Source organism: Leuciscus leuciscus, assembly GCF_965113295.1.
Source record: "Leuciscus leuciscus genome assembly, chromosome: 25".
Lineage (NCBI taxonomy): Eukaryota > Metazoa > Chordata > Actinopteri > Cypriniformes > Leuciscidae > Leuciscus > Leuciscus leuciscus.
Genome location: NC_138724.1, coordinates 14,608,661 through 14,622,160, shown reverse-complemented (window position 1 = coordinate 14,622,160; position 13,500 = coordinate 14,608,661). Strand labels below are relative to the sequence as shown.

At 39.5% G+C, this 13,500-nt stretch overlaps 1 protein-coding gene and 1 long non-coding RNA gene across 3 annotated transcripts in view; one reads left to right on the top strand and one right to left on the bottom strand.

The window, feature by feature from the left end:
* tln2b (talin 2b) overlaps positions 1-13,500 on the top strand; it is a 152,956-nt gene that overhangs the window by 97,668 nt on the left and 41,788 nt on the right. For both annotated transcript variants that reach the window (XM_082159833.1, XM_082159834.1), the window contains exons 21-29: positions 1,257-1,385; positions 3,703-3,816; positions 3,898-4,011; positions 4,118-4,252; positions 5,106-5,234; positions 5,327-5,429; positions 8,336-8,544; positions 9,038-9,157; positions 10,635-10,832. In XM_082159833.1, coding sequence (XP_082015959.1) covers positions 1,257-1,385; positions 3,703-3,816; positions 3,898-4,011; positions 4,118-4,252; positions 5,106-5,234; positions 5,327-5,429; positions 8,336-8,544; positions 9,038-9,157; positions 10,635-10,832 — 1,251 coding nt within the window. The remainder of the gene's footprint in view (positions 1-1,256; positions 1,386-3,702; positions 3,817-3,897; positions 4,012-4,117; positions 4,253-5,105; positions 5,235-5,326; positions 5,430-8,335; positions 8,545-9,037; positions 9,158-10,634; positions 10,833-13,500) is intronic.
* Positions 9,269-10,485, bottom strand: LOC309490676. Its single transcript, XR_014202812.1, has 2 exons — positions 9,925-10,485; positions 9,269-9,883 (listed from the first exon to the last, which is right to left on the bottom strand). It is a non-coding gene; the product is annotated as an uncharacterized lncRNA (long non-coding RNA).

Here is a 13,500-nt window from a genome sequence, read left to right as displayed (position 1 = left end):
ATGAGATGGACCACTGAATTGATTGTCGATCTTCATCAGCAACGTAGAGATGTATAAATAGCCAGGATGTGATTAATATGCAGACATATGAAATGCTGGTTTATGGCTTGTTAGGCACATTTGATCCATGATACATTAATCACAACATCAATGCCATTATCAAATGTAAAGAATCGGAATGCGCCACAGACGGTTTCCTTGGTAACAGGGATGGAGCAGACGGCCCCCAATTCCTCTTTGCATTGAATGTTTAGTAATGCGCTGTAAGTGTGCGGATGGCGTAGCCGAGAGTTCTGCTGTCGCTGACAAATTTCCCTTCACAGGGCTGACCGAGTCTGGGATTTATCTGTGACAACTTTGTCCTCTGAGAATTGCCTTTCACTTTCTGTTTAACCATTAAGCAAGAAGATAAAATGAAACGATGCGAAACACCAAGGCTTCAAAATGGCATATTAGCTACTAGTTTTGAAAGGAGGTAATATGCAGTATATATATGTGACTACGGTATATACTGTATGACTAAATCATAAAAAATAATAATATAATGCTAAAACATCTTGATTATTAGTTGATTGGACAGTCAGGGATAATATATGTTTACACAAAATTGGATTAATTAACAGCTGGGAAGGGATTTGATTAATTAGCTGGATAACACTTGCTGAATAAGCATGCAATTTAGGTCATGCAACAACAATATGGCATATTACTTTATGAAAAATGTATTCCACATCACAGTAAAAAAAGCAATTGTGACATTCTGTCATAACTGTTATATTATATTTCACATTTGAGACTATTTTTCATAGTTGCGGCATTATCATCTCAAATGTCACTTTATTTCACATAATTGTGATTTTAATAATAAAGAGTTTATATCTCATACTTTTACATTTTTCTCATAATTACGATTACTTATAACTGCAACTTTATTTCTCATTACTGTGGATATGTATTAAAAAATTTGATGTTATTTAGCGTTATTCTGACATTTGTATCTGACAAAAAATATTAGTTTTTAAGTTTTTAAACCTTATTTTAATTTAAACATAAATACCTCACTTTACATTAAACTATTAGTCAGTATACAGCATATAATGAAAAGTTTGCAGTGAGAAAAATGACCCAACACAAGCTAATGTTGCATGTTAACTGTATATATAGAGTAATGTAGCCCGCTATTAAAACCAATTGACAGAAGTGGGTAAAGTACATGAAAGTAATGCAGTAATTGTACCTGAATTGTATCTGTGCAGGGGGCAGCCGCATACCCAGAAAATGAAGACCAGCAGCAGAGGCTGCGAGAGGCTGCTGAAGGGTTACGGGTCGCCACCAACGCAGCCGCTCAGAATGCTATCAAAAAGAAACTCATTCACCGACTGGAGGTGAGGACATGCATTATCATCCCACCTCCCGTTTAGCGGTCCTCTCCGTGTTTGCTCCTGCCGTCTAATACGCGATTTGAACGTAGTAAATTATAGTGGAAGACACTAATGAAACGTAAAAATGGATTTTAAACCATTCTCCAAAATGAAAATATTTCTTAATTTACTTATCCTTGTGTCGATTTTCAGTTGGTATAATTTTGGGCTACTTATATTTGTGTAAATATATAAATATTTATTAATTATTTATTTCTGGGCCATCTGATCAATCACAACAGACTGGGCCATCTGACCAATCAGAGCAAAGTAGACCAATCACAACAGACTGGGCCATCTGACCAATCAGAGCAAAGTAGACCAATCACAACAGACTGGGCCATCTGACCAATCAGAGCAGAGTAGACCAATCACAACAGACTGGGCCATCTGACCAATCAGAGCAGAGTAGGCTCTCACAGGAGTTTGGAGAGACTGAAAAAAAATTCTAAATGTTTCAGACACTGTGAGAAAAGAAGTGATGCTGAAATGTATATTATGAGACATTTAAAGTTGTTGTTTTTTTTTACCATGGATGCATGTAAACCTGTTGTAGGAGACCTTTAAAACTAATTTAGGAAACTTTAAAATAGCATAATAGGGGCACATTAAATAGTTTTTCTTTCATCCATCATGGATCTCAGTATGGTTACACAATGTTCTTTTGCTCTTGCGTCAGTTTAGACCGAGACTCATATTAGCATGGAAGCAGTAGCTTTTTATCAGCTTGTATGTGTTGTAAGACGCAATAAAAGCAGTCCAGTTTCCATAGCGGGTATTTTTCCAGTTTCCAACAGTTTCGGCCAGTGGAATTCAGCATTCTGGTTCTGTTTGGTCTCTTCACATCAACAAAGATGGCTTTGTTCTTGAGGATCTTGCTTGCATCCATCATCCGTCCTCACACATGGAATATTATTTATTTATACAAAGAATCCTTTTTCCTTTTCCTCGCTGCCTTTTACTAATACTTGAAAAGTGTAGCATGTTGGCAATTTTTGCTAAATCTTTGTACGATGGACATATATTGCGAGTGCGACTGAGTGCGTTTCAGTCCCAGAAACATCCCGATATGCTCTACAATCCTTGCTGGACTTGTAATGAAGTACGACCACTCAGTACAGTCATGTCTTTGTACGATTAATGCAACATCTAACCCTGTGCAGTGTAATACCAGATAATAGGGCTGCATGAATCGTGATATGGCTTAGTGCGATTGTCAAAACGTAAAGGCTGCCATTTAACGAAATAAATATATACCTAGTTCTGGCATTAAACTCTAGATGGCGCAGGCTGATAAGTCCCTACTCATTTGGTAGCGATCGTCATCTACATTGTGCAGCTGATCGGTTGCTGTTGCATCAGTGGCCAATGAGCTGCGGCTCAACATTCAAATACTGGTAGTGTTGCTGTTAGCAGTCTGCAGCGCGCTTTCAGAAACCCTCCTCCTTCCCCAGCTCCACCTGTATAGATCTGCTACGGATGTACAGCAGCAGCAGCATGTCTTACATGCTCACAGCAATGTCTGTGAATGTATTGGCAGTAGCAAGTCTCTGTACTTGCTCTTGCGCCTTGACCAAATACACTAAAGCCGCGTTTCCACCGCAGGAACTAGGAACTTTGGAGTGGTACTCGGTGTGTTTACACCGCAGGAATCAGGGTCTAAATGAAGTTCCGGGTAAATATTTCCCCCTCTGCAAGTCCCTGCTCGCGAGGTAGTACCTTTTCAAAGTTCAGGAACTTTCAGGGGTGGGACTTGGGCGCTGAACATGCTGATTGGTTGAGTTCATGTTGCATTTTGATTGGTTGACTCCACGCAGTATTTTATTCAACCACCATCTGTTGCGGTGCGTACAGTAACAGTCGTCTGCTATTCGAATCAACAATGGAGTTTAAAAAATACGGCCGATGGACCGACGACGAGGTTCAGGCTTTATTAAGCTTAAATTCAGAGGATGAAATCCAGTGGGAACTATAAAGTCGCACGCAGTCCTTCATCACAGGACTATTTGCCTAATCTTCACGGTACTTTAGACCGCGGTGGAAACGCGGCTAGCAACAGGTCTAGGGCAAAAAAAGTTTGCCCTGGGTAATTTCGGTGGAAACACAGCTTAACATTGCCATATCCGTTACCATGCCAGTCTCTATTACCATGCCAATGTCTACTTTTTTTTTCTCGTGTAGCACTTCCTGATGTAATAGTCCACCCCTGTGTCCACATTCGCTATTTCCTGTGTTAGTAATTATTGATGCTATAATTCATCATGTTATTTGTCTGGAACAGAATGCAGCTAAGCAAGCCGCAGCGGCAGCGACGCAGACCATTGCCGCCGCCCAGAATGCAGCTGCTTCCAATAAGAACACCATGTCACATCAGCAGCTCGTGTTCAGCTGCAAGGTATTGTGGGTACAATTATTTACAAGAGAATGCAAATTTGAAATAAACAAACCTGACTTTGGTTTTGTGGATGCTCTCCAGGCCGTGGCAGACCATATTCCACAGCTAGTGCAGGGAATGAGAGGCAGTCAGGCCCACCCAGAAGATCTCGGTGCCCAGCTAGCCCTTATCATCGCCAGCCAGAGTTTCCTGCAGGTAAAACACACAATTCTGTGCTTGCTTAGCACTCCCGATTTGGCATTAAATGATCCTCACGTTCCTTTTTTTTGTCGTCGTTTGTGTTTTGTTTGTCTCCAAACAGCCAGGAAGTAAAATGGTGTCGTCTGCTAAAGCGGCCGTTCCGACGGTAACCGACCAGGCAGCGGCGATGCAACTTGGTCAGTGTGCCAAGAACCTGGCCACCTGCCTGGCAGAGCTGCGCACCGCTGCACAGAAGGTACCCACAGTTCACTGCCTTATTGTAGACCTTAAAACACCTTTAAACACTTGGGGTGTGTTCACACGTGGCAGGTTTGGTTAGATTAAAACAAACGCTGATGCGGTTTGACCGAAATATGAACGCAACATGAGACGGGAAGTGATGTCCCAAGATACGACCCTAAAAAGGACAGAATGCTCCAGCATAGGAACTACGTTGCACATTACGGTTCTGTAGGGAAAATCGTCTCCTTGCAGCAGATCTTCGTTTTTGTGTGTGACAGAGGAACTCCTGCCACTGTCTTGGCTCTTTTAAACATTTTCTAAGCTCTTTATGAGTTCTCATCATAATACCATCATGTGTATTCATACAACGAGGTCATTTAGCCCAGCACACAGCATTGTTTTGGATGTTCAATAAGTTCTGGCACAAATTACATGTCATAAAAGCTGTTTTTTTTTTATATTTTGTTCAGTGGGAGAAATGATACCGTGAATGCTGAGCGAACCAGGACTAAATGGGTCATTTTCTTTTTTGGTCTGGACCAAAAGAACCAAGAGAACCGAACTACAAGTGTGAACACAGCTTTAGGCATATTGTAATAACCTTACTGCAGTGCACTGCGTCAATTTTAAAAATAAATATTTCCATTACTCACATTTTAAAGGGATAGTAAACAGAATTAAAGGTTTTCCCATCATTTAAGGTCCAGCCACATTTACAGTTGTTCGTCAAATCTTTGCAGTCAATAGGAAACTGCTCGATCTGAAACTATGCGAGAGGGAGAAAGATTTCTTAACGCAGATTTTGCAAATTGATCATGCGAGGGTATAAGGGTATACATATTTCATCTTTCTGTGTTGTGTTGAAGGCTCATGAGGCGTGTGGTCCTCTGGAGATTGACTGTGCACTCAACGCCGTCCAGACTCTGAAGAGTGAACTACAGGATGCCAAAATGGCCACACTGGAAGGACAACTCAAACCACTACCAGGACAATCGGTAGGTGAAGAGTACCACATTAAAAATAGACAATCACACTTATTTACAATTCCATTTTTACCATAACTTCTTCACAATGCTTGTGTCTGTAGTTGGAGAAATGTGCTCAGGATTTGGGGAGTACGTCTAAAGCTGTGGGCTCCTCCATGGCTCAGCTACTGACCTGTGCCGCCCAAGGCAATGAACATTATACTGGTGAGATGACTTATGTAGCTTCACAACATATAAAACAAAATACTTCAGGAGAATCTATAGGTGCTGAATACAAAATGCACAGTATTACGAACAGAATAACAACAGGATTTACTCAAGTAGAACATGTTCCTGGATTAACATCCTATTAACCAATAATTATTTTGAGGTTAAGGCCTTTGTTGCTTAGTAGTAGAACACGAACAGCAAATGCTGATCCATGAATATGTCTTGCTTTGTAAATCAAGCCGAATGATGTACTGTTTGAATAAAAATTTGAATAAAAACTTGCTTCATCTTAAGCAATTTACAATTGGTTCAATTGGGAATCGAATTGGGAATTGGGAATCAAATCCTAGATCTTGGAGCGCCTAGTGCAATTCTCTACCAGTCGAGCTTAACGATTTAGTTATTTGTCCAGGCTTTTTGTTATCAAGTGTGTCATAGTTTTTTACAAAGAGACATTTGCAGAAGTGTTCAAATTCTTTTTCTGAAAATGCATCCACAAGATGCCAGTATCTCAAAAACTGGCTGAGTTTTTCCTTAAGCGCTGCTCGTTCCGGATTGAAAGGCATGAAAACAGAGAAGAGAGAGCGATGCTGTAACTTACCTGCACCTCCCATCAATTTTTTACTCTGTCTGGCTGGATTGCTGCTCCCAGGAGAGCTTCTGAAGACAGATTTTAATGGCACGCTCAAACAAATCCCCCCTCTTCCACTTCGGCTCCTGCAGCTTCTCAAGCCAAGGGTATAACTAACCCCGTCCCTCATTAATCTTATTTTCACTAGATTTAACATACCATCAGCAATTGGGCTCTACTTGGCTGGATAATGCAATTTGATGTAATTTGCCTGCATTGGCCCTTCCCTATTTTTGCTTTCAGTTCTATAAGTAAAGGCCAGATCCCATATGGCACCTCATTTTCTTTCCACGCTCATTTGTTGGAACAGCAGGGGCATTCTGGGTCAACCATGCACCAAAACGAGGCTTAAAGCTTTATTTGGAACAAGACATTTGGGCTGAGTGCTTCAAAAATGGCCTTCATTTTGCAATTACATTTTAGTGCTCTAATGTAGTCAGTAAATGTAAAAACAAGGTTAAAGTGAATGCGTTGTATGGATATGAGTATGATGACAAGTTGATAAGTGGATGACTGGTAGTATTCATTTTTATGGCAGATACTAGTGTTGATATATGAGAGAAAAGTGTGGTTGAATGGCAATAATATTCTGCTAGCCTGTGATTCAATGATCCAAATGAGACACCAAAAAAAAGCACACACAAATTGGCAAAACTAAATGAACATTTATTTTACAAAAATGTGTACTTTTAAATGTACACTTAAGATGAATTAAGCCAAGCAGGAATGGTTATTGAATGATGCAGATTATCTCAGTCTTTCACTGTGATAGATATAATCTCATAATGCCAAATATCGACCAATTAATCAGATTGTAAATATATCTGTCGATCACTCTAATAGATATAATCTCATGTCAGCCGATTAATTGGTCCGAGTGATGCATCCCGTGATCGCTATGATAAATATAATCTCAGAATACTAAATATCAACTTATTAATTGATCTGCCAATACAGTGGTTGATCACTGAAAGATATAATCTCAGAATGGCAAATATCAGGCCTTTAATTTGTGTTACATATTGCTCAATTGCTAAGATAAATATAATCTCAGAATATTGCTTTATTAATCATTCTGGCCAATATATCGCATGATCACTGATAGATACAATCTCATAATGCCAAATACTGGTAGATTAATCAGTATGGCCCATATATTATTTAATAATTATAATCAATATAATCTCATAATGTCAAATAGAAATAAATATCAGAATGCTAAATATTGTCCAATTAATTGGTCTGGCTGTTATATCAGTAGATCACAGTGATAGATATAATCTCAGAATGCCTATTATTGGCTGATTAAACAGTCTGTTATATCGATAGATCATTGTGATAGATGTAATCTCAGAATTACAAATTTTATCCGATTAATCAATCTGACAGTTATCACCACTGTGATAGAAATAATCTTAAAATGCCAAATATCATCCGATTAATCGGTCTGACTGTTATAAAATGTCTGGCATATACAGTCATGTGAAAAAGAAAGTACACCCTCTTTGAATTTTATGGTTTTACTGATCAGGACATAAACAATAATCTGGTCCATAGCAGGTATTAAAATGAAGTAAATACAATACAAGACATATTACACCATGTCATTATTTATATAACGAAACGGAAAAGCCACGTGTGGAAAAAGATTCTCTAAGAATTGCACGGTCTGACCTTGGGGTGAATTTGCTGGGACGTCCACTCCTGAGAAGATTGGCAGCTGTCTTGAATGTTTTCCACTTGTGAATAATCTTCTTCATTGTAGAATGATGAACTTTAATGTGTTTGGAAATGGCCGTATAACCCTTCCCAGATTGATGGCTAGCAACAATTGCTTCTCTAAGATTATTGCTGATGTCTTTCCTCCTTGGCATTGTGTTAACACACACCTGAATGCTCCAGACCAGCAAACTGCCAAAACTTCTGCTTTTATAGAGTTGGTCTACGCTGATGATCAATTAATAAAAGACATTTGATTAGCAGCGCCTGACTGCTACTTACCCTCTTAATTCCTGTGGAAGCAGTAAGGGTGTACTTAGTTTTTATACACATGGCTTCTTTATTTTGGCCTAGTTTTTGTTAAATAAATATTGACATATGTCATGTGTTGTTGTTCGTCTGAGGTTATATTGACCTAATTTCTTGATCTGCTAAGGACCAGATCCTGATATGTAAACCCATAGTATTCAAAGAAGGTTTACTGTACTTTCCTTTTCACATGACTATATTATTCAATCGCTATAATCTCAGGATTGTGTGTTTGCGACAGGTGTGGCAGCAAGGGAAACCGCTCAAGCTCTGAGGATATTGGCTCAGTCCGCGAGGGGAGTAGCGGCGAGCACCTTGGAGCCTCAGGCTGCGGCCGCCATGCTGGACTCCGCTTGTCACGTGATGGAGGGCTCGTCCATGCTCATCCACGAAGCCCACCAAGCCCTGGTGTGCCCCGGTGATGCCGAGAGCCAGCAGAGACTAGCGCAGGTAGAACGACGTCGATTCAACCTGTAAACAACACGCAAATAAACAGATGTCTGGCCGTCTGTGAGAAGATTTATACATTGACAGTAGAAGTTACACAACGTTATATAGTTATCCAAAAAACGGTATGTATGGTATGTGTCTGCTCATCTTTATTAGAGGCCAGAATACTTTTTTTGTTTTCTTCAGCTACTTTGTTAAAACCAGATCAATTTCCCATCAGCTCCCTCTTGGCAATTATCTCCAGTAAACCGAGCTATTTTCTTCTGTTTCTCGGCGGCCCTTTTTCTGGAAGGTTTCAGTGCGCCTCCTGATTCGAACAGGTTCCTTTGGGACACAAACATATTGCTTGGCATATGTCTGTGACAGTGGCATAAATTAAGGACATGGATTTCTCTGTTGCGCTGAGGGGCTGATTTAAATTTTAGATTCAGGCTGCAACTCTCTGGGCCTTTGTAGAGTTATTGATGGTAGAGTATGTGTGTGTTTTTTTCAGGTGGCAAAGGCCGTCTCTCACTCCCTGAATAACTGTGTGAACTGCTTACCTGGACAGAAGGATGTGGACATGGCTCTCAGGAGCATTGGCGAGGCCAGTAAGAAATTGCTTGTGGAAAATGTGAGTTCTTTGTCAGTTCTTTGTAGCTACTAGGGCTGTCCCCGACTATGGATTTTCATAGTCGAATCAGAATCGTCATGTCTTGCCTATAGTCGACTAATAGTCGAATCATGTGTATGGGGGTGGGGCTGGGGGCGGGGCTTTAACGTTTCAAAGCCGCGATGTACAGAAAATCACACAAAGATATAGAAGAAAATGTATAAAAACATTTTTGATCAATAAAACTAAGAAATAACATAAATAACTCCAGAAAGGCCACATTGCAGATTTGCATTTCACATGCAAATCAAATTAAATCGGCTAAATTACCTATGCGAGCAGGCCAGCCTACAGCACAACATCGATGCACCGAAAAAATAAACAATTAATTTACTAAATTAAATTAGAACAGAATATACCTTTCTAATAAATAAAAATACAAAACGAAATAAATCAGAATCAAGTCACAGGATGAGGAGCAAATGTGTGCAAAATGCCTGAAGTGCAGGGGAACATATATTCAAAACACAAGCCACAAATAGTTAGATTAGATAACCCTGACAGATCAATAAATAAAATAAAAATAAAGAAATGATTAAAATAACGATAGTAGCCAGAATTTTCAACTTTGTCTTTTTAACTGCAGAAACAACAATAAATGCTAAACTGGAGTCGCAGTCTTTTTAGCTAAAAATGTTCACAGCATCCAAAAATAAAATTAGAACCGGCTGAAAAGTTTTGAAATCACTTGTACCTGATCGAGAGAACAAATCCTGAAAGTCTTTCACTCTGTCTGTGTCCGTTGGAGTCTTTTCAAATTGTGTGCACGGATAAAATACATTCTAACGTGAATCCCAGTCTATGCGTGAAACTTGTTAACGTTGGCCGGCAGAAGTGCGATCATGGTTTTGATGCTAAATCCAGCCTTGGAGAATATCCTTTCTGATGGTGTACATCCACACTTTAGATTTTCTTATCCCAGACATTGTTAAAGATTTAAATCCTTGCCGCGAAGACGCTCCTCTGTCGGTCACGGATCGAAAGTGAAACTTAAATCTGTCACGGGGTGTTTGGATTTATTCACGCACGTTAAAAAATATTTATTAAAAGCTTCTTTCTTTGCACATTTTTATATACAGCATTATCATAATAGGCTGAATATTAACGTATTGACATAAAAGCTAGTTCTATGTGAAATCAGACATTGAGCGCCCTCATATAGCCAAAGTGGCATGATCCTCGTTTCATAACACCTCTGCGAAGATTCGACCGTGAGATCGGTAGTCGAATCAGGCTCCTCCTATCGAAGCATCGAATCTTCGACTATTCGGGGTCACCCCTAGTAGCTACTAGTGAGTCTAAACTTAAATCTGTGTAAATGATTAGAAAAATCGTAGAAATTCCTTCTGATCATGTTTCATGAATGAGGCCCATTGAGTTTATCAGTGATAAACTCAACCTAAACTCTGACATTTCACCCTTTCACCTGTTTTTCCAGCTTCCTCCATGCTCCAAATCCTTCCAAGAGGCCCAGACGGACCTGAACCACACGGCAGCCGAGCTGAACCATTCAGCCGGGGATGTGGTGCAGTCTTCACGTGGGAGCAGCGGCCAGCTGGCTATGGCTTCTGGGAAGTTCAGCCAAGACTTTGATGAGTTCTTAGATGCCGGCATTGAGATGGCCGGACACACTCAGGTACAGTTTCAATGCCTTCTCAGAGCTGGGAGACGGTTCATGATGTGCTCCGGCCAAAGAGAAATCTCAATGGTCCAAAATTCCACTTGCATAACTGTATATTAAGCAAATATGTTCTTTGTCAATGTGAATTTATCACTTCAGACTTTTTTGCTTTCAGTGAAAAGAGAAAAAAAATATATATATATACTACCATTAAAAAGTTTTGACTGTTGCTCAGCAAAATTTCACAAATGAAATCCAGTCGTTCAAATAGGAATCCATAAAATTGGGAATATTGCGTGAAGATGGAAAAAGTTCCCCATATGTATTTCTCTCTTGTTCAAGTTGGTCATGTGAATTCACCGTGTTGACCAACAGAAAGCTGCTGGGTTTCAAAGTAATCACTATTGACAATGGATGTTTCCCATTTCCTCCATTCCTCCTTCCGCACCTTTATGCTCACCAAGGCTGCATTTATTTGATTAAAAATACAGTAAAAGCAGTAGTATTGTGAAATATTATTACAATTCTAAGTGTTTACTAATTTAATATATTTTAAAATGTAATTTATTGCTATAATGACAAAGCTGAATTTTCAGCATCATTACTCCAGTCTTCATTGTCACATGATCCTTCAGAAATCATACTGATTTGCTGCTCAAGAAAATATGGGAAAAAAAAGATTTATTGCTGCTCAAGAAAATAAATAATTATTATCAATGTGGAAAATGGTTGGGCTGCTTAATATTTTTGTGTAAATTGTGATAAAAAAAAATTGACCCGATTTTTTTGATGAATAGAAAGTTTAAAAGAGCAGCATTTATTTGAAATATAAATATTTTGTAACATTATAAATGTGTTTGTCACTTTTGATCAATTTAATGTACCATTAACTTTTGAATGGTAGTGTACATTAAATACACTATATGGACAAATTGGGACAAACCTCTTAATTATTGAACTCAGGTTTTTCATTCAGACCCATTGACACATGTGTATAAAATCAAGCATCTAGCCATGAAGTCTGCATTATCAAACATTTGTGGAAAAAATGGGTCGTTCTAAAAAACTCAAGGGTGGCACTGTGATAGGATGCCACCTTTGCAGTTAGTCAGTTCGTGAAATTTCCTCCCCGCTAGATATTCCACCATCAACTGTAAGTGGTGTTATTGGAAAGTGGAAGCGTTTAGAAACGGCACCAACTCATCCACGAAGCGGAAGGTCATGTCAAGTCACAGAGCGGGGTCGCCGAATGCTGAGGCGCATGGTGTGTAAAAGTCGCCAATGCTCTTCTGATTCCACAGCTGAAGAGTACCAATCTTCCACTGGCATTAATATCAGCACACAAACTGTGCGGCGGGAGCTTTATGGATTAGGTTTCCATGGACGAGCAGCTGCATGCAAGCCTCACATCACCAAGGACAATGCCAAGTGTCAGATGGAGAGGTATAAAGCACATCACCATTGGACTCTGGAGCAGTGGAAACATGTTCTGTGGAGTGAAGAATCACACTCCTCTGTTTGGCAGTCTGATGGGCGAACGTTTCCTGCCTGACTGCATTGTGCCAACTGTAAAGATTGATAGAGGAGGAGTTATAGTATGGTGCTTTATTCAGGGGTTGGACTAGGCTCCTTACTTCAAGTGAAGGGAAATATTAATCTTCACAAATCATTTTGGACAATGTTTTTTTTTTTGAAGGACTTTTTCTATTCCAGCATGACTGTGCCCCAGTGGACAAAGCAAGGTCCATAAAGACCCATTTGGATGAGTTTGGTGTGGAAGAATTTCAAGAAGTTCAACCCCTTCGAAAACCTTTGGGATGCGAGATTGCGAACCAGGCCTTCTTGTTCAACATCAATGCCTGACCTCATAAATGCTCTACGTGATGAATGGGCAAAAAATTCCCACAGAAAGCCTTCCCAGAAGAGTGGAAGCCTGTTATAGCTGCAAAGTGGGAATCAACTCCATATTAATGTCTATGTATTTAGAATTTGATGTTATGACAGTCCCTGTTGGTGTAATGGACAGGTGTCCCAATACTTTTGTCCATATAGTGTATGTTAAAAACAGCTACCCAAAAAGAAAAAATTTACTTTTTATATGTATTTTGATTAATTTGTTAATTAGCGCCTCTAATCCGAATCACTCAGGCACATAATTGTCCCAGAGAGCATGAAGACGCTCCACCCTAATGAAATCTTTGATGATGTTCTGGTTCTGCATGTTTTGTTGATTAATTTGGAGAGGCGCACCAGCACAAGGGCTTGATGGAGCGTGACATGGCCATTAAAGGAAGACTGAGGGATAGTGAGGGACACAGAGGTCTGGAAGGACAGGATAGCCATCAGGATATCTGAGAGACTAGTGCCCATCTAAATAACAAGTAAACAGCCACAGTTTGCTATTTTAGGGCAAAATTACTAAAGCATACCAATTTTGCTCGTGAATATTAATTATGTGCCGGTATCATGTAATTAATGTTCAGTAGGTTCACATGCTTTGTTGAAAGGCAAATGATGACGAATAGGCGCTAGCCATAGTATATTTGCCATTTACTGTCTTTTACACTTAACCTTCATGGCTATGGAACGTGTGAAATATGGCACATAAATACAGTAAGTCATTTGGACCACTTTTATGATACTTTAATGTATCATACATCCTTTTTAAGGCTTTAAAGCTTCG